Source organism: Sus scrofa, chromosome 9 (assembly GCF_000003025.6).
Source record: "Sus scrofa isolate TJ Tabasco breed Duroc chromosome 9, Sscrofa11.1, whole genome shotgun sequence".
Lineage (NCBI taxonomy): Eukaryota > Metazoa > Chordata > Mammalia > Artiodactyla > Suidae > Sus > Sus scrofa.
This window is the reverse complement of record NC_010451.4, coordinates 64,834,248-64,858,237: the sequence shown is the minus strand read 5'-3', so window position 1 is coordinate 64,858,237 and position 23,990 is coordinate 64,834,248. Positions and strand designations below refer to the sequence as shown.

At 50.7% G+C, this 23,990-nt stretch overlaps 2 protein-coding genes across 4 annotated transcripts; both read left to right on the top strand.

Annotated features, from left to right (window-relative positions):
* On the top strand, positions 4,585–15,961 carry GOLT1A (golgi transport 1A). 2 transcript variants are annotated; one of them, XM_003130111.5, is made up of 5 exons: positions 4,588–4,732; positions 12,357–12,448; positions 13,436–13,614; positions 14,872–14,935; positions 15,614–15,961. In XM_003130111.5, the coding sequence occupies exons 1-5, from the start codon at positions 4,708–4,710 to the stop codon at positions 15,650–15,652; spliced, it is 399 nt and encodes a 132-aa protein (XP_003130159.1). In that variant the 5' UTR covers positions 4,588–4,707; the 3' UTR covers positions 15,653–15,961. The 2 variants fall into 2 exon arrangements, with proteins under 2 accessions (XP_020918872.1, XP_003130159.1); XM_021063213.1 differs by having other exon boundaries at positions 4,585–4,732; positions 14,872–15,961.
* KISS1 (KiSS-1 metastasis-suppressor) lies at positions 17,167–23,416 on the top strand. Of its 2 annotated transcripts, XM_005656644.2 has the most exons (3): positions 17,167–17,703; positions 20,700–20,834; positions 22,986–23,416. In XM_005656644.2, exons 2-3 carry the CDS (start codon positions 20,732–20,734, stop codon positions 23,297–23,299), a joined length of 417 nt encoding a protein of 138 aa, XP_005656701.1. In that variant the 5' UTR covers positions 17,167–17,703; positions 20,700–20,731; the 3' UTR covers positions 23,300–23,416. The 2 variants fall into 2 exon arrangements, with proteins under 2 accessions (XP_005656701.1, NP_001128436.1); NM_001134964.1 differs by lacking the exon at positions 17,167–17,703 and having other exon boundaries at positions 20,704–20,834; positions 22,986–23,310.

Below are 23,990 nucleotides of genomic sequence, written 5' to 3'. Positions count from 1 at the left end.
ATGTATTTTATTCTGTAAAAAAAATAAAAATAAAATTTAAAAAAAAAAAAAAGTCAAATGGGAAAATGGATTGGAGTTCCCTTTGTGGCATAGTGGAAATGAATCCGACTAGGAAACATGAGGTTGCAGGTTCGATCCCTGGCCTAGCTCAGTGGGTTAAGGATCCGGCGTTGCCGTGAGCTGTGGTGTAGGTTGCAGACAAGGCTTGGATCCTGCGTTGCTGTGGCTCTGGCATAGGCCAGCGGCTACAGCTCCAATTAGACCCCTAGCCTGGGAACCTCCATATGCTGTGGGTGCTGCCCTAAAAAGCAGAAAAAGAATAAAAGAGAAAATGGATTTAAAAAAATGAAAAATTCATTTACAAGGAGATGGTGGTGATGCTGTGCAGGCCCCTCAACTGTCTTTAGGGACATGAAGAGGGAGGAGGGGAAGATTTCCCAGGGTCCCCTTGGCTCCATAGCCTTCACTGGAGAACATCAGCAGGGCCTCCTGCCGTCTAGCCCTCTAAGGTGTCCCCCTGCCCACTTTTACTCCTCCAGCCCCAGGGCCTTCCCCATGGTGACCAGGACAGGCTTTCCAGGGCCTATGTCCTCCTTCCTGGCATTGCTCTTTGGGGACCTGCCCTGTGCATGGCAGCCACTAAATGCCAGTAAGTGTTTTGCGCTTTTAGCTTTGACACAACATAAGCTCCCCTGAAATTGTCCAAAACTACCTCAAGGGGGCGGTATCATCCCCATTGAAACCACTGGTAAGAAGACACCCCCACCTCTACCCCTACCATGCCACCATGAAGGGGCTCCATCTCCAGGACTTTAGGCTACAGACAAACCCCTCAGGGCCCAGCTCTGGTACCCAGGGCTGTCATCTGAGAATCCGGGCAAGAGGGCCCAGTTTCAGGAGAGTTCGGTTCTGAGCTCCCGGTGGGCTCCATGGCTGGCAGGGGAGGTAGTCCTAGCTGCTATTTAATACATCCGCAGGAGCAGTTTAAAAACCACAATTAAGAGGAGTCTTTCATATAATGGCATTTTACAATAGTCTAATAATAGTAATATTAACAATAGTAATTACATTATACTGAAGAGTAATAACCGTGGCTCATTAAGTATTTACTAGGGGCCAGGTAACTGGTTCTAAGCACTTCACCTGGATTTACGAATTCTCATTATACCTCTATGTGATAGGTACTATTATTATCCAAGAAACGGAGGCACAGGAAGGTAAATAAAACGTCATAGAGCTAGATGAAGCCCAGTGCACTGATTTTATAGCCTAAGCTTTTAACCTACCAGTGGTTTCAATGGGGATGATACCGCCCCCTTGAGGTAGTTTTGGAAATTTTCAGGGGAGCTTAAGCTGTGGTAATGCTAAGGGGGCAAAACTCTCACTGGCATTTAGAGGCTGCAATGCACAGGGCAGATTTCCAAAATCACTGATTGCCTTCTGTCCAACATGCCTTTAAAACGTACAGCTAAACTCACTACCATTATAAGTCAGTCATATTGCAATTCATAAAACAGTCCAACAAAGGTTTTGGAAGTTTCTAAGTTTTTTTTAAAAAATAAGTTTTATGAATAACTCAGGAAGTTAGGAGATGGTCATTATGGAGACGGCAGTAAGTGGAATAAAGACTCTGAGTATTGGAGTTCCTGTTGTGGCTCAGTGGGTTAAGAACCCAAAACAGTGCCCTGGAGGATGCGAGTTTGATCCCTGGCCTCGATCAGTGGGTTAAGGATCTGGGTTGCCACAAGTTGCAGCATTCATTGTAGGTGCAGCTTGGATTTGGCATTGCGATGGTTGTGGCATAGGCCAGCAGCCGAAGCTCCAATTTGACCCCAAGCCTGGGAACTTTCAAATGTCGCAGAGGCATATCTAAAAAGAGAGAAAGAAAAAAAGACCTTGACTCAAAATTGTTGAATCATTTACCCCATGCATTGTTTACACAATGTAGTCTAACATTTCCACTACTGTATACTTGGTTCCAGTGCAGTAGGGCCTTTGCTGAATAAGCAAAGGGATTGACTGCAAACACATCATTAAAGCAAAGATAAATGCAAGGGAAATTCCAGGGATCTCCTTGTGTCTTCTTAATAAATATTTTTAGAAATTATTTCATATTATTGCCTACTTTATATTTTTTAAGTTTTTACATCCCAAGGATGAACACCTGTGTTGTAACAGTTATATATGGAAATATACTGGGGAATTCCCTGCTGTTTTTCTTTTTTTCTGTAACACCACCCCAGGGATCCACATTCAATTGTTCTAAAAACTTTATATCACTACTTCTCTTTCCAGTCCATCCTCTATTCCTCCATTGCCTATTGGAAATATATGATCTTCAAGGCCTTTTGAAATCCCACAGGGAGTTCCCTGGTGGTCTAGTAGAAAGGATTTGATGCTTTTACTTCTACAGCCCAGGTTCAATCCCTGGCTGGGAACTGAGATTCCCACATCAAGCCAAATGAAAGAGAAAGAAAGAAATGCTATAGAATGAATTTTATCACACAATGGCATTTCAAAATACAAATCTGTGTGTCTTTGATGTGTTACCACTACCCCATTCCAGACCATAACATGGGAAGCTACATTATTATTATTATTATTGTCTTTTTTAGGTTTGCACCCACAGCATATGCAGGTTCCCAGCATAGGGGTCTAATCTGCCTACGCCAGAGCCACAGCAATGCCAGATTCGAGTTGCATCTGCAACCTTCACCACAGCTCATGGCAACACTGGATCCTTAACCCACTGTTCAAGGCCAGGGATCAAACCTGCAACCTCATGGTTCCTAGTTGGATTGTTTCCGCTGCACCACGATGGAAACTCCGGGAAGCTACTTTAATAACACATACATCATGAGTTCCCGTCGCGGCACAGTGTTTAACGAATCTGACTAGGAACCATGAGGTTGTGGGTTCGATCCATGGCCTTGCTCAGTGGGTTAAGGACCTGGCATTACTGTGACTGTGGCGTAGACTGGCGGCTACAGCTCGGATTGGACCCCTAGCTTGGGAACCTCCATATGCCACAGGTGCAGGCCTAGAAAAGTCAAACAGACAAAATATATATATATATATACACATATACATCAAACCCTATTTATTTATTTATTTAGGCTTCACATCATGTTCCCTCACTGTCTCCACTTTGCCATCTCTAACTTGTTTTGTTATCTCTACTTCACTGAAGGTTATTTCCCTCTTTCTCTTTTTTTGTGCAAGTACATCTGGTCTGTTATTACTTATCTAACACCAGGTTTTATTCTAGTGTTCATTCCCTCCTCTTTCATTTTCTTGTGTGGAGAGAGGGGTTATTTGGGTGGGGTTTTTTTGGGGGGTGTGGTATATCATGACCCTAGTCTTCTATTTCTCTTTCTCTTTTTTTTTTTTTTTTTTTTCAGGGCCACACCCTCACATACGGAAGTTCCTGGGCTAGTGGTCAAATTGGAGCTGCAGCTGCCGGCCACAGCTACAGCCACAGCCACAGCAACTTGGGATCCAACCTGTGTCTGCAACATACACCATGGCTCATGGCAACGCAGGATCCTTAACCCACTGATCAAAGCCAGGGATTGAATCCTCGTCCTCATGGGTACCAGTCAGGTTGGTTACCACTGAGCCACCATGGGAAGTTCTTCTATTTCTCTTAAATTCAAACTTATTACAAGTAGGTGCAAGCAATCTGCCTACTTTATTTATGCCTTCTGGTAAGTCTTTCCTGAACACTTATATATTGAGAGACGTTGTGTTTTATTATAATTTTTTCTTCTTTATTATAATTAGATTTAAGTTATTTTGAAATGGTGTATGTAGATGGGTCATATTATCTATGAATTGCACTGCAGGATAGGGGGGATGTTACAGAGAGGGTGCTGGCTCTAGCGGGTTTGACGTTGGGAACTGTCCAGCCTCTCTTTTTTCAGGCCCACGGAGGGAGGAAAGGATGCAGCCACGTCTACACAGCAGGTAGGTGGGCCAGAACCAAGCTTCCTGAATCATTGTCCAGCCCTACCGTAAGCGTAAATTCATCTTTCATATTCCTTTAGCTCAACGTCACAGTCCAAAGCTGGACACCGCTGGGGGAAAGGACGTCGAACTCCCTTGGGACGTTTTTTGCCCTAGATGGAACTGAGCCTGGCCCTCCCTTAAGGCTATCAGAAACAGGTTTTAGTCAGTTCTTTCGCCCTCTAGCGTCTAGCCTGGGTACCAACAGAAAGCGAGCAAACTGCTTACAAGATGAATTTAGTAGTTTTCCAAAGAGAAACAGATCCCAACTCTTCCCCCACTTTCTACCAAACCATGTAAGGAATTCAGGTGCCCCTAGACCCCAGTTCTTCCACAAACAGCCCAAGTTTTGCGAAAGAGATGGAAACAGCTGAACTCGGCCTCAGGGCGTGGGGGGAAGGAGATAAAAGGGTCGGGTGGGCGGGGCCTTCTCCTGGTGGGCGGAGCGCATGGGAGGGAGCTTTGCTCTCTGGGAAGAACCAGGAGCAAAGGAGGGTGTGACTTCAAGCAGCTGTGTGTGTGTGTGTGTGTGTGTGTATGTGTGTGTGTGTGTGTGTGTGTGTCTAGAGTTAATGATTTACCAGAGGCCCATTTCACAACTTGCCAAGGGTCAGCTTCCCTTGAGCATGTACAAGTTCGGTCCTCTCTGCTCCTCGCCCCTTGCCAGCTTCCACCCGGGAGGTCCCCCAGGCAGCCTGCAGCATGATCTCCATCACCGAATGGCAGAGTGAGTGTGAGGGGCCGGTGCTGTAGAGGCGGCTGGCCTGGAACTGGGAATCCAGGCTGCAGTGGGTGGAGAGCAGCCCCTCCCAACAGGGACCTTTCTCTGGGGAACCGGGAAGGCGACCTCTGGAGCCGGTGGCTGGGAGCTGCTGTGTTGGCATCCTCCAGGCAGGCAGCAGGGCCAGGGCGGGGTGTGGCTCCCTGCCTTCCACAAGGTGGGGATGGGGCTTGATCAGGACCCCCAGGTAGCCAGAGGCTGGTTTCTATTCAAGCACTCAAGCTGGAACCCATTCAGGGTTCTTAAACCTGGGATACCACAAAGGCAGACCTGGTAGATTCTCTGTCTATTTAGACATCTTTCCCCCACAAACTCTTAGGGTCTTCTGTGACCCTGGGCCCTTTCTTATCAGAAACTAAACCCAAATCCCCTCCCCAAATCACTGTTGTTACCCCTAAGTATCTTTCCCCTCAGGAGAGAGGGCAGGGCAGTCCCCAGGTCCAGGTGAGAACTATAGCTCCGTGAGTTTCATTTGGGTGAGTTACTTAAAGCCAATGTCTCATCTGTGAACCAGGGATACTGTTCGTTCGTTCACTGAACAAATGTGTCTCCTCTGTTGGGCACAGAGTATACAACAGTGAGGGGAACAGACATATTCCCTGCTTATGTTCCAGAATGAGGCAACAGGTAATGAGCAGATAAAGACGTTAGTATGTAGTACGTCAGATGGTGATATGTCCTCTGGAAAAAAATAAAACAAGTTGAGGAGGCTTGGGAGTGCGGGCTAGGAGAGATTTTGTTTAGAGTGGTAGGGAAACGCTTCCCTGGGAAGGTATTCTTCTACGGAGACCCATAGGAAGTGAGGAGGCAAAGCCATGCAGCTCTCTGGAGGGGGCAATGTTCTAGGAAGAGGGGACAGCCAGTGCAAAGGCCCTGGGGCATTAGCAGACCTGATGTATTTGAAGAACAAGGAGGCTGGTGTGGCTGGAGCAAAGTGAGGAAAGGGGAGATTAGTAGGTAGGTTAGTCAGGAAGGTCATGGAGAGGCCAGGCTGTCTAAGAATTTTGGTTTTACCTTCATAAGATGGGGAACCATTGGAGGGTTTTGTGCAGAGGACTGATGTGATCCGCTTATGTTTTTAAAAAGTCACTCTGGATGCTGGATTGAGAATAGACAGACTGTAGAGGGGTGGGGTCAGCAACAGAGAGACTGGTTTGGAGGCAAGAGATGGTGAAGGAGACCGGTTCTGAGGGGAGAGGCGATGATGGAAGAGGCGCAGGGTGGTAGCAGCAGACTGGTGGGAAGTAGTCAATGCTGGACCTACGCTACGGAGATTGCTGAGAGGATTCATGGATGGACTGGATGGGAGATGTGAGAGAAGGAAGTCCAGAATGCCTCCAGTATGTTCAGCCTGTGCAGTCGGAAGGGCTGGGTAGGGGGAAAGCAGGAGTTGGGTTTTAGATGTGTTGAGATTGATGTTCAAGCAGTAGTCGGGTATGTGAGTCTCTAATGGAGAGAGACATTTGGGAGTTGCCAGCATAGAGAGGGCATTTTAAACCCCAAGGTCCCAGGAGTTCCTATGGCTCAGTAGTTAACGCATCCGACTAGGATCCATGAGGTTGTGAGTTCGATCCCTGGCCTTGCTCAGTGAGTTAAGGATCCGGCGTTGCCGTGAGCTGTGGTGTAGGTCGCAGACTCGGCTCTGATCCTGTGTTGCTGTAGCTCTGGCGTAGGCCAGCGGCTACAGCTCCAATTAGACCCCTAGCCTGGGAATCTCCATATGCCGCAGGAGCGGCCCTAGAAAAAGCAAAAAGACAAAAAACAAAAACAAAAACAAAACCAGAAGGTCCCCTGGATACCGATTCTCAGCCTCCCCACTACTGACATTTGGGGGCAGGATACTTCTTTGTTGTGGGGTCTGTCCTGTCTGTTACAGGATTTTAGCGCTATCCCTGGCCTCTGCCCACTAGATGGCAGTAGCACTCTCTCACTCCCACTTGTGAGACTCAAAATCTCTTCGGATGTCGCTAAAGGTCCTTGGGGGAACAAAATCGCCACCTCCCCCACCCTACCCCCAGTTGGGAACCTGAGGGGAAAGAAATATAGAAAGAGAAGAGGACTGAGGGCTGAGCCCAGTGGCGAGCCCAGTAGCAAGCCCACGTTTTATTAAACCAACATGTGTTTAAGTCCTAAGCAGAATGTGCGAAGTCCTGCAAGAGAGAGAAATGAGGCAACCAGCTTAAGTTAGGAAACACAGTGGATCAGATATCCCTGAGAAACTGACACCCGCCTTGAGATCTGAAGGAGGAGAGTGTGTTAGGCAGGAAACAAGTGGGTAGAAACAGCATGTGCAAAGGCCCCAAGGCAAGAAGGCTCACCATGGAAACAGTGATGTGGTTGGGGTATGGCAGGCATGGGTGATAAGGGCAGGAGATGAAACTGGACAAGCAGGTCTAAGCCCCATCATGTGGGGTCTGAAAGCCAAGGCAGGCATGGGAGGACTCTGTGTCGGTCTAAGTCCGTGGGAAGCCATGGAAGATTCTAGGCAATGCTAATATGAGTGGATTACACGTTTTCCAAGATCCCTGACTGTGGTGAGGAGAAGGGATAAGAGGCTAGCAGGAATGAAGCAAGAGACTAACTGGGGAATGTTGCAGGAGTCCGGGAAGGAGATAAGTGGAATTAAGTGGTAAGAGTGGAGAGGAATGGACAACTTTCAAGATGCATCTGGTACAAGAGGAATTAATACAACATTGTAAATCAACTATACTTTAAAATTTTTTTATGAGACATTTGGGAGGAAGAAGCCATAAAACTCAGCTGTGGATTGAATGAAGGAGGGAGATGGCAGGAACAGTGAGATAGACTCAGTGATGCCCCTTGGGCTTCTGCCTTGAGCTGCTGGGTTCATGGTGATGACATTTTTTTCGTTTGGGGAAAACCGAGTGAAGTGCAGCTTTAAGGATGGAAAATCAATAGCTTAGTCTGGACCTGCTGAGTTTAAGACACCTTGGACAGAGAAAGAGATATGCCAGGTGGGCAGCTGGATAAGAATTTGGAAGCTCAAAGAGAGGCATGGGCTAGAAAGACAAATATCAACATTGTCAGCACACAAGAGATACTTAAAGCCATGAAAATCCCTGTGAAACTAGAATGAGAAAGGAAGAGTTCCCATTGCGGCTCAGCGGGTTAAGAACCCAACTAGTATCCATGAGGATTCGGGTTCAATCCTTGGCCTCACTCAGTGGGTTACGGATCTGGCATTGCTACGGTGTAGGTCATGGATGTGGCTCTGATTTGAAGTTGCTGTGGCTGTGGCATAGGCCGGCAGCTGCAGCTCCAATTGGATCCCTAGCCTGGGAACCTCCATATGCCCTGGGTGAGGCCCTAAAAAGTCAAAAAAAAGAAGAGGGAATTCCCATTGTGGCGCAGCGGAAACAAATCCGACTAGGAACCATTGTCAGTGGGTTAAGGATCCGGCGCTGCTGTGAGCTGTGGTGTGGGTCTCAGACACAGCTCGGATCTGGCTTTGCTGTGGCTGTGGGGTAGGCTGGCACCTCTAGATCCAATTAGACTCCTAGCCTGGAAACCTCCATGTGCCACGAGTGTGGCCGTTAAAAAAAAAAAAAAAAAAAAAAAAAAAAAAAAGACGTAAAGAACAGCAACAACAAAAGGTCAAAAAAGAAGAAAAAAAAAAAAAAAAGAATGAGAAAAGAACTGAGCTGGAGCCCTGAGTAATTCAAACCCCCAAGAGGAAGAGAGGGAAATGGGAGCTGACAAAGAAGACTGGGAAAGAGTGGCCAGGAGAGCGAGAAAAAACCAAGAATATGGTGTCACGGACTCCACGACAGGATATTTCAAGACAGGAGTGGCCAGCTGCTGATAGATGAGGCGTGACACCTGTCCTCTGCATTTGGGAAGGTGGATGTGACAGGAGGCCCAAGCAAGAGCAGTGGCTATGGAGGAGGTGAGGGCAGAAGTGGACTGGACCGGATTGGTTAAAGGTACTTTCTCTAGAGCCAGACTGCTGGGTTCACACCAGACTCCTGCCAGCTGCTGGCTGTGCACCCCTGGGCACAGGTTGAGACACTCCACTTATCCTCTCAGTGTTTCAGTTCTGTTTGCGAAATGGGGCTAATGGCATAGCTACTCATAGGTGGTTAGGGAAATTTAAACGAGCTAATACGTCTCAAGTGCTTAGACTGCCTGGCACCACGTGTTCATGAGTGATAGCTATTATTACTATTAATTACTGTTAATTTTGAAACAAGAAACAAGACGTCTCTTCTCATTTCCTTCCTTCCTCTTTCTGAACAATTTTGATCTAAAGCCTTGAGGTGGAAGCAGGGCAGTGCCCGGGGCAGGTGTCAGAGCCCTAGTGGGTGGAGGGTTCACACTGGGGTTGGTCTGGAGCCAGAGCAGGGGGAGGGGGGCATCCTGGCTGGGTAGGGGTGGAAGCCAGAAGGTAGCTTGATGGTGGAGGGGCCTGCAGACTCCCCCTTAATGAAGTGCTTAAAGAAACATCATCAGGAGTTCTCATTGTAGCTCAGTGGAAATGAACCCAACGAGCATTGGTGAGGACAGAGGTTCGATCCCTGGCCTCACTCAGTGGGTTAAAGATCCAGCGTTGCCGTGAGCGGTGGTGTAGGTTGCAGACACGTCTTGGATCTGGCGTTGTTGTGGCTGTGGCATAGGCTGGGACTACAGATCCGATTAGACCCCTAAACTGGGAACCTCCGTGTGCCGAGGATGTAGCCCTAAAAAGACAAAAAATAAAAAATGAAGAAAGAAAAAAGAAACATGAGTAACAGGTCAACTTGAAATCGTGCATCACCTAGTAGATGGCATGAGAAGAACCCAGCATTGCCTCTTGTTGATATTCTGCATAACCTGAATCTAGTCATGAGGAGACATCAGAAAACCCAAATAGAAGGACAGCTGCAGGATAAACTGGCCTGAATCGTCAAAAGTGTCAAGGTCATGTCAAGGAGAGACTATTGTTCCAAATGAAACAACCTGAAGAGACATGGCAACCAAATGACACATGCAATGGCTGTCAGTGATATTACTGAAACAACTGGTGAAACCGGAATGGGGTCTGAGGGTTGGATGATAGGAATGTATCAATCTTATGACTTTGAAGGTTGTATCCCGGCTGAACGGGAGAATAAAGGAAACCACAGCCAGGTATTCAGGGGTGATGAGATAGCCGGTGGCAGCTGCTTTCAAATGGTTCAGGAAAAAAAAATTCTTTGTACTGTCCTTGCAACTTTTCTGTCTATTTGATATTGATTTTAAAAAGAGAAGGGGAGTTCCCACTGTGGCTCAGAGGGTTATGAACCATGAGGACACGGATTCAATCCTTGGCCTTGCTCAGTGGGCTAAGGGTCTAGCATTGCTGTGAGCTGCAGTGAAGGTCAAAGACAGCTCAGATCCCACAGTGCTGTGGCTGTGGCGTAGGCTGGCAGCTCCAGCTCTGATTTGACCCCTAGCCTGGGAACTTCCATATGCTGCGGGTGCAGCCCTAAAAACCAAAAAACAAAAAACAAAAACAAAGAGGGAAGAAGAGAGGAAGTGTGTGGTGTCTGAGATTCCCTTGCACAGCCTCAGGCCAGAGGGACTGCTGTCCTTGGCACTGTAGCTGCTTCCTGGAATAAGAAAAGCATTAAATCCGGCTTCAGTTAGTACAAGATACAGAGTTGGGAGTTGGGGGGCAGCCTGGCTCATCTTCTTCTTTTTTTTTTTGCTTTTTAGGGCCACACACGCGGCATACAGAGGTTCCCAGGCTAGGGGTCCAAGCGGAGCTGTAGCCGCCCGCCTACACCACAGAGCCACAGCAATGCAGGATCCAAGCCATGTCTGCGACCGACACCACAGTTCATGGCAATGCCACCACAGCTCATGGCAACGCCAGATCCTTAACCTACTGAGCAGGGCCAGGGATCGAACCCACAACCTCACGGTTCCTAGTCAGATTCGTTTCCGCTGCGCCATGATGAGAACTCCCAGCCTGGCTCTTCTTGAGAGCTGCTCTGGAGGTGCAGCGTCCGGGCCGGTGTGCAAAGAGGGCCTCTGGGCTGCCATCAGCCTGGTGCTTCTCTGCGGTTTGGGGAGACCCCCCCCGCCTTCTCCCCAGGTGTCGCCCTGGCAAGCCAGGCCTCTCTGTTCCCTGAGACTCCCAGCTGTTCTTTGCTCCAGAGCCTGGAGTCCTGGATGACCTCCAGCTGGGGGAACTGCAGTCACTCAACATAGATGTGTGCCGATTCTTCCCTTCCCTTCCCACCTTGTTATTCTGAGGACACATCCCGGTGGCATGCCCCCCCCCCCCCCCCGCCATGCTTTCTGCCCCAAGCACTTCAGAAGGAGCCTTGGCTGGTAATTTGACTGAAATCCCTCAGCTACTCCACCAGTGAGAGGCAGAGGAAGGTCTGAGTCTTGTGTGTGAGAAACACCATTTCTGACCCTTTTCTACATAGTTTCATGATCACGGAGTAGTTTCTCCACTGAACGCTGGAAACACTCAGGTTGGCTCATAAGAAGCAGCGGCTGCCTCCATTGCAGGAAAATTCTGGAAATGCACCAGCCTTTGAAAGGCCTTGCAGAACAAGTTGGAACACTAATAATCATGTAAGCCAGCCAATGACTGTTGCAGAAAAAAGTATAATATAGGAGAGAAGGCATGAAGTTGAATTTGAGAAATGTATGCTATTTCTACAAAATGAGTAAGAGGCTGGACTTAAGTGTTTACAGGATGGGCATGTGGATATTTTAACAACAACAACAAAAAATGAAAACCCAATAAAATGTCCACGAGTTCCCACCGCGGCTCAATGATTAATGAACCTGACTAGTATCCATGAGGACTCGAGTTCAATCTCCGGCCTTGCTCAGTGGGTTAGGGATCCGGCGTTGCCCTGAGCTGTAGTATAGGTCGCTCAGATCTTGCGTTGCTGTGGCTGTGGTGTAGGCCAGCGGCTACAGCTCCAATTTAACCCCTAGCCTGGGAGCATCCATATACCTTGGGTGCAGCCATAAAAAGACAAAAAAAAAAAAAAAAAAAAAAAGAACAGAAAGCTGGGGACAGGGGTGGTTTAGAGAAGGAAGGAGACAGTGTGAAGAATTGTTCAGGAGGGCAAGCGTCCTAAGAAATAGGGCAGGTCAGCTGGGCAGCTCCAAGACCCTTTGGAGGCTGGTGGCTGTGAATTTTCAGTGGTACCCTTCCGCCCTGGTATGCACTGGGCTCCCAACTGCAAGAGGACAGGACAGAATAGGCAGAGCCATCCCCGATAGTGATCTAGATAACATAGCATTTGAAGACAAAAGGAAACTGAAAACAGAAGGCGGGGGGGTAGCACTAGGTACCTCATAGAGCTGTTGTGAGGACAGGATGCCAGAGTGTATTGAGAAGACCAGCAGTTTCCAGGTGCTCAACATAGATGTGTGCCCATTCTTCCCTTCCCTTCCCACCTTGTTATTCTGAGGACACAGAAGCCACAACTCCTGGATGGAAAAAGAGCCACCCCATCCCCCACCCCAGAGGGCACCTGTTCAGTGGCAATGGTGGGAGCGGGGGTTCCAGGACCCAGCCTCTCCCAAAGCCCAATCCACACAACTTCCTTGCCTGTTGCAGAGATTGGTGTGGGCACCACCGGCTTCGGCATCTTCTTTATCCTCTTTGGGATGCTCCTGTACTTTGACTCCGTGCTCCTCGCCTTCGGAAATGTGAGTCCCCCAGCCCTGTAAACCTACCTGAGATCTCCGTTGCTGGCCAGGCAAGGGCAGCTGGGATGGATGGTGAGACCTGCTGGGCACAGAGAATCTGAGGACCTGGATTCTCCCACCAGGCTCTGGGGAAGCCCTGGAGGTGCCAAGATGAGTCCATCAATGTCCCCCATCAGAAACCCATCTCCTAGGGACAGGAATGTTACATCAACACAAAAGGCAAGGACAGAGGTAAAATCTCTGTAAGAGAAACATCTGCTATGAAACGAGGTGCTTAAAGAGAAGAGAATATGCCGATAGGAGAAGAATGAAGAGGAACTTAGAAAAAACTGGATGGGGTGGGTAAAGCACTTCCAGGTGGATGGAACAGCAAGAGAAAAGGTATGGAAGGAGTTCCCTTCATGGCTCATGGGTTAATGAACCTGACTAGGATCCATGAGGACATGGGTTCGATCCCTGGCCTTGCTCATAGGTTAAGGATCCAGCATTACCGTGAGCTGTGGTGTGGGTCACAGATGCAGTTCGGTTCTGGCATTGCTGTGGCTGTGGTGCAGGCCGGCGGCTACAGCTCTGATTTGACCCCTAGCCTGGGAACCTCCATATGGAGCAGCCCTAGAAAGGAAGAAAGAGAGAGAGAGAAGAAGGAAGGAGGGAAGAAGAAAGAAAGAGGGAGGAAGGAGGGAAGGAAGGAAGAAAAGAAATGACATCCTGTGTGAAGAAGCACTTGAGATCCAAGAAATTGGGTTGAAACATGCTAGAGGCCTTTGCAGGTCTCCCGGTCTCCCCCCGCCCCCACTTCCTCTGGGCATGGGTGTTCCTAACCGGTTCACGTTCCTCAAGGCTCTGGGAATTGTGCTCGTTGCTGGCTCACCCTCTCCCATGTTGTCCCTCCCGGAAGGGTTGACAAGTCCTGCCCCATGTCTGCTGCGTGGCACCAGCCCCAGCCCCTTATCCCAGGGAGCTCACCCCTGTTTTGCTCCTCTGCAGCTGCTGTTCCTGACCGGCCTGTCCCTCATCATCGGCCTGAGGAAGACGTTTTCCTTCTTCTTCCAGAGGCACAAGCTCAAGGGGACCAGCTTCTTCCTGGGGGGTGTGCTAGTTGTGCTTCTGCGCTGGCCCCTCCTGGGCATGTGCCTGGAGACCTACGGCTTCTTTAGCCTCTTCAAGTGAGTGCAGCTCCGTTACCCCTGGATGGGCTCAGCGGGGCCTCTGAGCAGCTGAGATCAGGTCTACACAGCTTGGGGCAGCATGACCAGTACCTAAAGAACACTTTATCCTGCAAGAGATGGGGGCCTCGGAAGGGTGGAAACTGGGGAGGGGCTTCAGGCGGACACTCCCCCAACCACAGGCTGAAAGATAAGTTGGAGGGATCAGCCCATCCATCAGCAAACATTGAGCGCCTGCTGTGTACCTGTCACTGTACCTCTCACCAGGGTGTGTGAGGTGAAGAGTGGGGCTCTGAATAAAGTGGGCACGGTCTCTAACAGAGATCCAGGCCTGGAGCCCAGGAAACCTGCAGCAGGCGGCTCATATCCAGTCTAGGGAGGAGAAGACAGTAGCAAATAAGCATCCCCCACGCATTTCTTTGTGCAAGGCCTTATGATGTAGATACTATTTTTTTTTGTCTTTTTTTTTTTTTTTTTTTTGCTTTTTAGGCCAACACCCATGACATATGGAGGTTCCCAGGCTAAGGGTCGAATAAGAGCTACAGCTGCCAGCCTACCTCACAGCCACAGCAACATGGGATCTGAGCCATGTCTGTGACCTACACCATAGCTCACAGCAACACCAGATCCTTAACCCTCTGAGCAAGGCCAGGGATCAAACCTGCGACTTCAGGGTTCCTAGTTGGATTTGTTTCCACTGCACCATGATGGGAACTCCTATTTTATCTTTTTGGGGCCTCACCCACAGTGTATGGAGGTTCTGAGGCTAGGGGTTGAATCGGAACTACAGCTGCTGGTCTACACCACAGCCCCAGCAACACCAGATCCAAGCCTCATCTGTGACCTACACCACAGCTCATGGCAACACAGAATCCTTAACCCACTGAGTGAGACCAGGGGTTGAACCTGTGTCCTCATGGATACTAATCAGATTCGTTTATGCCGAGCCATGCCAAGAACTCTGATGCTATTTTTATTAAACCCATTTTACAGCTGGAAACTGAGCCTCAGAGAGTTAAGGAATTTGCCCAAGTGCATACAGGTGCCAGTGAGGGGTAGATCCACTCAGAAATGGTAGGACCTTCATTCTTAACTGCTCCATTTGGCTGCCTCTCAAAAACCAGGGGTGCAGAACCATGCCTGCCCTCCAGTGCCCGGAGGCCTGCTCTGTTGGAAGCCAAAGCTGGAGTCTTTGGGGGACCTCATCTTCCCCTCTGGGGCCATCACTGACCCCTCCCTCCACCTCTCCCCTCCTAGGGGCTTTTTCCCTGTGGCCTTTGGCTTCCTGGGTAATACCTCCAACATCCCCTTCCTGAGTGCGGTAAGTGGATTATGCTCGTGGCTTGGTGGTGATGCCTTGAGGTGGGGGAGCACATGGAGTCAGTCCACTGCCCCCAGAAGAGCACAGTAGACCCTATCCCATCTCCCCTTAAACCCCCTTCCCCAGGTTGGTGGTCTCAGCTTCTCTTCCCCTCCCTGTACCATCTCCAGGTGTCAAGAGGAGATGAGATGAGGGGACCCATGAGCAGTTGTGCCTAAGGTGTGGCTGGAGAGAACAGTGGCTGTCCATAGCTCCCTGTTAGAGCCAAGGGGACAGAGACTTAGGGAGTCCAGGTGACCCAGCCAGCCAGTGCCAGATTTCTGGAGAGATGGCCGAGTCTGGGCCCCAGGCATGGAGAGGATGTGTGACAGCCAACGACAGCAGGATAAGCAGGTGGCAGAGTCTGTCCTCTCCTTGGGGCAGGCATGGGGCAGTGGTCCCCAGCCCCTGCCCCTCCCTTTCTCTGAAGCACCTAACAGAACATAAGCTCTCTGAGAAGTTCAAGGAGGCCCTAAGCCAGCATCTTGACATGCCTGCCAGCTGGGCACACCCCCGCAGCCCCCTCTCCATATCTGCACCTGGCTCTGCTCCTGGCTCTCAAGGCCAGCTTCTTAATAACCTAGATATTGAGTCTGCTCTCGACTCTTTGTCTGGAGTAATGATTCTTGGCTCCCACAGCTGTTCCGGAGGCTACAAGGCACCAGCTCAATGGTCTGAACAGCAAGAGATAAGCTCCTTGAATTTGGATCATCAGCGGAGGGGGCTGGAAAGGAAATGGGGGCCACCCCATCAGGCCCCCACCCCGCACTGACTCATGTCCCCGTCATACCTGGACCTCTCCAAGTCCAGAAGGAAGGATAGAGCTGAGTGACTGACCTCAACTCCCCACGTCAACTTAAGAGGCTGTTTAGGACTGTTGAGAGCAGAGATCCAGGGCCCCACGGAGAACAGCCTGGGCTGGGATCACATCCCACTCTGTATTTATCAGAGAAAAGGCAAAGATTAAATCCCCAAGCTGTGAATGTGCCTAAGAGTCTAAGTCAGTGTCTCTAGCCCATTAAGTCCAGTCCCTGACTCGGGGCAGGCCCACACATATCATTTCGTGTGACAAGGGGCAGGTCTGCTTTCATAAAAAGGCTTTCATTCTTACCCTGGTGTTCACTAGTCCTAATGAGTGAGATAAATGTGTGTGTGAGCCCCTGTTAGCAGTAGATATTAAATAACTGTTTTTTTTTTTGTTTTTTTTTTGTCTTTTTGCCTTTTCTAGGGCCGCTTCCCCCGGCATCTGGAGGTTCTCAGGCTAGGGGTCTAATCAGAGCTGTAGCCGCTGGCCTGCACCAGAGCCACAGCAGTGCGGGATCTGAGCTGCATCTGTGACCTACACCACAGCTCACGACAACGCCACATAGTTAACCCACTGAGCAAGGCCAGGGATTGAACCCGCGACCTCATGGTTCCTAGTCGGGTTCGTTAACCACTGAGCCATGACGGGAACTCCATAAATAACTGATGGGTCTTAATCCCCATCCTGACAGGAAGTTCTTCTCCACTACAAACTAGGTGGATGTCTGCAGCATCTGTATTGGGGTGGAGACATAGCCCCTACCTTCTGAGAGCCCATCTCTGTCCTGGGGAGCCCCTCACCCAAGGGCCCAAGAGAGACAGGAGTGCCCTGCCGTGCATACACATAGCAAGTCTCTATGAGGGCCCCTGGGTCTCTATGGAGCAATGGAGCAGGTGCTGAGGGAAGGCCTGCACTGCTTCCAGCGAGGTTCACAGCAATTCCAAAACAGTGTGATCGAGGTGCCACGGGACATGACCGTGGGTGGGGCCACACCCCAGGCCACACTGCACCTGGAAGGCTCCTGTCCCCTCAGCACCTCCCAGGTATGTCCACTTTCTAGAGCTGCCAGTTTGCACAACTTTCTTAGCCAGCGGCTCACAGACCTGTCATGTTCCTCTCCAGACCCTGTACTGAGCACGTGCTCAGGAACTGTTTGGGGAAAGAAGGGATGAAGGAAGGAAGAAAAAAGTGACAATTCCCCCCTCCCAGCCCAGGAGTCACCGTCTAGTCTGAGACCCCAGCTGGCCAAGAGCTGGGAGCAGCACAGGGAGAAGGAGCACGCTGCCGCCCCCACCTCCCCCCACCCCACCCTCACCCTCTGCTTCCTCCCACCTCCAACCCCCCGCCCCCACCCCCACCCCCACTCCCCACCTGCCCCCAACCCCCACCCCCACCTCCCCTGGGCAGATTGTGCTCCTTCCTCCCCTGTGTCCTGCTCATTTCACACTGGCTGTGTGGTGCCTCTTGTCTGGGAGGGAACATCGCATATCCACACCACCACCCCCTCCTCAAATAATCCATTTCCATATTGTTTGGGGCAGAATGGGTCTCTCGGTGGGTCTGGGGAGAAGCGGGTGAGGAGGCTGGAAAGAACCGGTGGGCATCAGAAAGCCAGGCTTGGAAGGCTTCTGGAGGGGGAGGAAGAGGCTGATTTCAGTCCTGAGGACCTGGAGGCGGGAGTCAGCCCTCAAGAGCGGGAGTGCTCTTCTCTCCGAGGGGGTCAGAGGAGCGGGGAGGGGGAAGCAGAGGGGGGCCTTTGCCTGGAGACGTCATCTGGCTTTTATAAAAGGGATGTGACCAAGGAGCTGGTGAGAGCAAGCCCAGGAGCCCAGCTCCCCTTCCTCCAAGTGGTCTCCCACCCAAGCAGTGTCATCACCTCGGAGACCTCGGGGACCTCGTGGCGCTCCTTCTGGGCCAGGACAAGGTAGGTACCCACAGCAGAGGGGTCTGGCTGGACCCAGGGAGGCACCCAAGGAGGGAGCAGGAATTCAGTTCCAAGGCTGACAGACGTGTCCCAGGCAGGCAGAGGGGGTGCTGCTCTTCCCTGATGTTTGGGTTGGCCAGACTATTCTGGGATGTCTGGATAAATAGATGAACTTGTACTCTATGCAGCCAAGACCTGGGGAATCCTTTCTGTGAGAGAATTAAGTGCAGGGAAGAAGTCTCTGGCTGGGATGAGAGGCCCCAGAAGTTTTGGGAAGGAGCTGGGGAGTTCCTAGGGCTCACGGGGCTGGAACCAAAGAGCCCTGAGTTCCCCGAAGCCCCTCACCCCCACCCCGCACTAAAAGATGGGGTCACCCCAGAAGGGAGCTGCCATACTGCAAAAGCTTTCCAACCAGGCCTGGAATTTCTGTCACTCACTAGGTATAAAACCCTTAGGGCAGGGGCACCACAAAAATGCCCACTGCAGAACAGCCACTCATGGCCACTTGGAAGCTGATGGTTCTTTTCCCAACATTTTAATTCTACCACATGTGTTAAAAGCCCTTGTGCTGGGCAGTGAACCCAGAATTGGTGGAGGGTGTGTGTGTGTGTGTGTGTGTGTGTGTGTGTGTGTGTGTGTGTGTGTTAGGGACGGGTCTTGGGAGGGAAACTGAAGTTCCGACATGGTGCACATGGTAAGTGCTCCTATGATGGGTTGGGGAGGATGGAGTACAGGTGAGAGGAGTGCAAAGAAGGAAACTTCTAATTGCACAGTCCCCTGTCCTCACTCACCAGCCTGTTTCTGAAGAGCAGCCCCAGTGCTCCATCCAAGAAACGCAAGTCACATATTCCCCTCCGGCTGGCTCATGGCTCACACAGATCCCTGCTCCCGGTGACAGGCAGGGGGGTGGGCGGCGGCGTGTGGCCCCTTCCCCAGGCTCATCGCTCTTCCTCTTCAGCAAAGCTCCACCCTCCTGGCAGGCTGGAGGGCCTGTGCTTCCCCCCACACCCAGGTCCAGCTCCCCTGCGGGGACCACTCTCCATAAACCTGGTCAACTTTTATTCATCTGGCTGACTTGTGCCCCAAAATTCAGCTCAAGTGCCATCCACTGCAGAACACCTGCCTGCACCTCCAGGTCAGGCTCCCATGGGCTCTGACATCCCTCACTCCCTACTACCCCACCTCCCATCCCCTATCCCCTCCTACCCCCCACCCCACCCCCACTATCTTCCAAACCCCACCCCCATCACGTACTCAAGAGCCTCCAGCCTATCATTTACCATGTTATTTTAAGATGGTCTCATGTGTCAGTGTCCTGTGCTAGATCTCAGGGGAGGGCCTGGGGGACGCACCTGTGCCTGAGCACACCTGTGCATCTGTAGCCCCTAGCGCAACACCCAGTTGGTGCTGATCAGGAATGACCTCTGAACTAACCTGGATCCTATGCATCCATGGTCTGAAGCCACAAAAGAAATGGTTTTACACTCTTCTTTCCCTAATGGATTGATCCTGCCTCGATGCCACACCCTACCCCAGGCCTCAAGGCAGGTGCGGAAAGCCATGACCTGGGTTTCAGGGTATCACAGAGCCAAAGTCTGCAAGGATAAGTGACCGTCTGAGGGAGCAGTTGGTGGCCAGACTGATCAAAACTATTATTTTCTGCATGGAGCACTAAGACCCAGAGGAGGGGGTGGTGACCTGCTCTAGTCTCACAGAGGGAGAGGGCAGAGCTGGGGCCAGATTTGAGGCCTCCTGATCCCCCTCTTATGCTACCCCATGCCTGCATCCAGGTGGGAGCAGAGAGGGGGACAGAGAGTTGGGGCAAGATCAGAGGGACAGATGGGGCTGTGTAACCATTAGAAGCTGATGGGCAAAAATGATAGCCCCACCCCCACTTGCCCCTTGACCACAGAGAGAGGCTCGAGCCTTTAGATCTGGTACCCACACCCTTTCTGCTCAGCCTGCTGCGCTGCTTGGCTCGCCAGTGGTTTATCTTTAATTATGTTTGTTGAAAGATCTCAGGTGCCTGATGACTTTTTCAAAGAGAAATCAGCCTTGGGAGCTGGAAGAGCTGGGGGTGGGATGGGGTGAGAGGAAAAGGGGTGTGAAGGGGGTTCAGGGTACACAGCTGCCATCTCAATGGCCAAAATCATGATGTCAATTAAATTCATATCCTCTCAGAGCCCATGGAGAATAGATTATGGAGACAATTGACCTGATACATCAGGGAGTTTTTTTCTTTCCTGAATGACAGGCAATAAGACAATTTAATGATAGTCTTCAAGGCTGTTAAGGGTTATGAGAGCAAGCAGGATGATTGCCTCTTCCTTTTTTCCAAGCTCAGCTTGGACTTCACTGTGCAAGTGGTCTCGGTCCCATTTCCATGCTGTGTCTGTTCAGACTCATGTAATTCAAAAGAATTAAATTCCTATTACAGCAGGGGTTGGAAACTGGGCCAGGTTCTGGAAGGCACATTCTAACGGGGAGAATGGAGCACAGAAAGTTGTGGACTGATGCAGAGCCCAGCATGGAGGGAAGACGCACCTGCTCCCAGGCTCCAGAGAAAACACTGGGACCTCAGCATCCTCCATTCAGGAGACTTCCTTGCCCACTTCACTCCACCCCTCCCTGCTCACTGCAGGATTCTGAGATTCAGAATCCTGGCCATTTCCCAACCGCCAGGATGGCTGCCTCCTTCCTTCCCTCCTCCCCTCCCTCGATTCCTTCTGTCCTTCTTTCCTTCCTAACCTTACTGGCCTCTCTTCCTGCAGGAAGCCCTCCCTGACGATCCTCGCCAAGCAAGGGCTCAGCTTGGACTTTACTGTGCGAGTAGTCTCAGTCCCATTTCCATGCTATTCAGACTCATCCCTCCACTGGGGGCCTCCTGGGGAAGGGGCTGTTCACCTCTTGTCTCTTGGCACCGGGATCTGCCCCAGCACCCAGCCCAGACTCGTACCTGACTGAATCCCTCTTCCCTTTCTCTGTCTTGGCCTCAGGTCACTTCCAAAACCTGCATCTTCTCACCAGGATGAATGCACTGGTTTTTTGGCAGCTGATGTTCTTTCTTTGGGCCACTTCCTTCAAGGAGACATTAGAAAAAGTGGCACCCATGGAGAATCCTAGATCTACAGGTATGAGGTGTCTGGAAGAAGGGTGGGAGGGGGCAGGTGAATTGTCACAAAACGAAAGGGACCGTATTTCTCAGATATAGCTAGTATGTGAATTTAATGCTACGTTTAATGGAAACCTAAGACTGGCTGGCACATGCAACACATTTTGGGGCCCCACTAACCTTGTAAGCAAGGGATGGCTTGCTGTTGTTATGGGCAACAGGGGGCTCCCCGAAGTTCAGGTGTTTCTTAATCACCGAGCCCCTTCATGGTTTTCTCTGGTCTGTGCCAACCATCTCTCTGCAGATCTGCTGGGAAGGAATTTACTATGCAAGCTTCTTTGATCAGTGACCTCAGTTTCTTTATGGGGAATTTGAAAAAAAAAAAAAAAGAAAGAAAAAAAACCTAGATCAAAGGACAGACCCTTAATAATTTGTCAACCTTATGCATTCATTGCGGAACTGATGACCTGGAGAAACCAAGGCCCAAAGAGGCAAAGAAAGCTTCCCAAAGTCGCTCGGTCCAGTGCTGCAAAAACTCAGCAGTTGCTGGGCTCCTGAAATGCCCTCTATGGGGCATAAGCTAGGACAGGGTTCATTCCCCAAGTCAGGAGTCAAGGTGGTCTGCTTAGCCTCCAGGGACCTCAGTTCTTCTAGCTATGGAACTGGCAGCCTTCTCTCTATCAGATTTCGAAGAGCAAAGAGGACATGGCCCTTTGCCAAGGGAGTCTTCTCTCCTGGGATCAGGTATTCTTTCTGGGTGAGGGAGAACACCCCGGGAAATAACCTTACCACTGCCCTGGGGACACTGAGCTCTTGCCTCTTTCTGGCAAAAGGTTTTAGGTGAGGCTAAAAACAACAGCTTAAGCGGTCATCCTACTGCTGAGATGGTGGCTGTCGCTGGAAAGGACACCATCGTCCCTCCCATCTCAGCCTGACACCAGGCGAGGTGGGAGGGCCCTCCTAGGAAGATTATCACTTTGCAGACCATGCCCACACTCCTCCAAAGTATGCCAGGGCATCCGAGAGCAAGGCTCCAAGCCAGCTACCCACCTGTACATGCCCACTCACACCCCAGACCTCATTTCCCACTGACCTCTTAGAACAATTGGCTGAGGTCGTTGTCTCCTCAGAGATAGTCACACTATTTCACTGCCAAAAATTAGAGTTAACTTAATGAGCCTTGCATATGAAGTGCCTTAAAATTAGCCTCATTAACCCTCAGTATGAAGGGGAGAGATTATACCCAGAGTGGGAGAGGTGAGCTGGTTAAGGTGACCCAGAAATTTCTTGTTCTTCATTGAAAAGTTGATTAGGGGAGTCACATGTGTTGGGGGTGTAGGGGCACAATGGTCTTAGCTTCACTCTCTTGATTTCTGTAACTGCAAGCCTCTCATTAACTTTCATATATTGAACATTTTTGAGGCCCTGCTATGTGCAAAGCACTATTTTCAAGACTCTGAGAAACTCAGAGATGAATGAACATGGCCCCAACCCCCACAAGGAGCTCAAGGTCTAGTGGGAAGCTGGTGTGAATCTGGGGCAGGTGGCCAGCCAATGAGCCAAGAAAAGAATGTAAAGCTGAGTGTCCAGTATACACTTTAGTTTTATTTCCAAGCTCTACCCTGTTTGCTTCCTAAAACAAAGTAATTTATTACAAAAGATACTTCAGATAATTCTGGAAAACATAAGAAATCAAAGCTCTGTCGGAGTTCCTGTCGTGGCTCAGTGGTTAACGAATCTGACTAGGAACCATGAGGTGGCAGGTTCGATCCCCGACCTCGCTCAGTGGGTTAAGGATCCGGTGTTGTGGTGTAGGTCGCAGACGCGGCTCGGATCTGGTGTTGCTGTACTCTGGCAGACACTGGTGGCTACAGCTCCCGATTAGACACCCCCCCCCCCCAGCTGGGAACCTCCATATACCGCGGGTGCCGCCCTAGAAAAGAGACAAGAAAAAAGACGACCAAAAAAAAAGCTCTGTTGAAGGAGGAAGGAACAAATGGCCTAACCACCCAAGCTAAGATGCTGGTGGTGCCTGGCAAGGAGGTTTGAGCTTCCCAGGGACAAAAGGAACAAAAGGGAAGTAGAGAATGGGGGGATGAGCAAACGGTCCAGAGCCGTCTTTCCCAGGTGGCAGGCCTCACAACAGCCTCTCCTTGCGACTTTGTCCTAGGCCCGCGGCCCATTCCGCCGCCGCTCCAGGCTCCCTGGGAGCAGGGCCCGCGGTGTGCGGAGAGAAAGCCCGCTGCCGCCGAGGCGAACCCTCGGGGGACCTCATCGTGCCAGCCTCCCGAGAGCTCCTCGGGGCCCCAGCGGCCAGGCCTGTGCACCCCCCGCAGCCGCCTGATCCCTGCCCCGCGGGGCGCGGTGTTAGTGCAGCGGGAGAAGGACCTGTCCGCCTACAACTGGAACTCCTTCGGCCTGCGCTACGGAAAGCGGCAGGCGGCGCCGCCCGGGAGCCGCAACCAAGGCGCCGGGCGAGACTGAGACCTTCAAACCCGGGAGGCGGGTCCAAGCATGGGGGCGGGGCGGGGCGGGGGCGGGGAAGTGGGAGGGGCTTGGAATTTCAACCTGAAACAATAAAGGAAATGCAGTGCGACTCACCCCACCTGTGATCTGTGGCTCATTTTTGCTAGCGGCGTGGATGAGACTGCTCCCCTTCTCTCTCAACTGGACTTTTAGCTGGTTTTAAGTGTTGTCAAAGCCAATGCTTTTCAAACTAGTGGTGAAAAATTGGGTTGTTTTTTCCCCTAATCTGGGGCAGATCAATACTGCTAGTCACACACGCACGCACAAAATGAATCTGCAAAAGACTGAAAAATTTTAAAGTAACTTAAGCCCAAATTAGATGCTGCTTGGGTATTTCAGCAATATCAGATTTCTGGAATTCTTGTTGTGGCTCAGTGGGTTAAGAACCTTACTAGTATCCATGAGGATGTGGTTTGATCCTTGGCCTTGCTTGGTGGGTTAAGGATTCTGCATTGCTGTGAACTGTGGTGTAGGTCACAGACATGGCTCGGATCTGGTGTGGCTCTGGCTGTGGCATAGGCCCGCTATAGCTCCAATTCAATCGCTAGCCTGGGAATTTCCCTAAGGTGTGGCCCTAAGAAGACCAAAAAAAAAAAAAAAAAAAAAAAAAATCAAGTTTCTATAAAAACTTCTGAAGATGCTGTCTTAA

What these genes read in the sequence shown, in the direction of transcription:
- GOLT1A (XM_021063213.1), top strand. Translation starts at nt 4,708, where the DNA reads ATGATCTCCATCACCGAATGGCAGA. An exon ending in CTCCATCACCGAATGGCAGA is followed by an intron (nt 4,733 to 12,356) that starts GTGAGTGTGAGG and finishes TGCCTGTTGCAG; the next exon opens with AGATTGGTGTGGGCACCACC. An exon ending in TGCTCCTCGCCTTCGGAAAT is followed by an intron (nt 12,449 to 13,435) that starts GTGAGTCCCCCA and finishes GCTCCTCTGCAG; the next exon opens with CTGCTGTTCCTGACCGGCCT.
- KISS1 (XM_005656644.2), top strand. Translation starts at nt 20,732, where the DNA reads ATGAATGCACTGGTTTTTTGGCAGCTGATGTTCTTTCTTTGGGCCACT. An exon ending in GGAGAATCCTAGATCTACAG is followed by an intron (nt 20,835 to 22,985) that starts GTATGAGGTGTC and finishes ACTTTGTCCTAG; the next exon opens with GCCCGCGGCCCATTCCGCCG.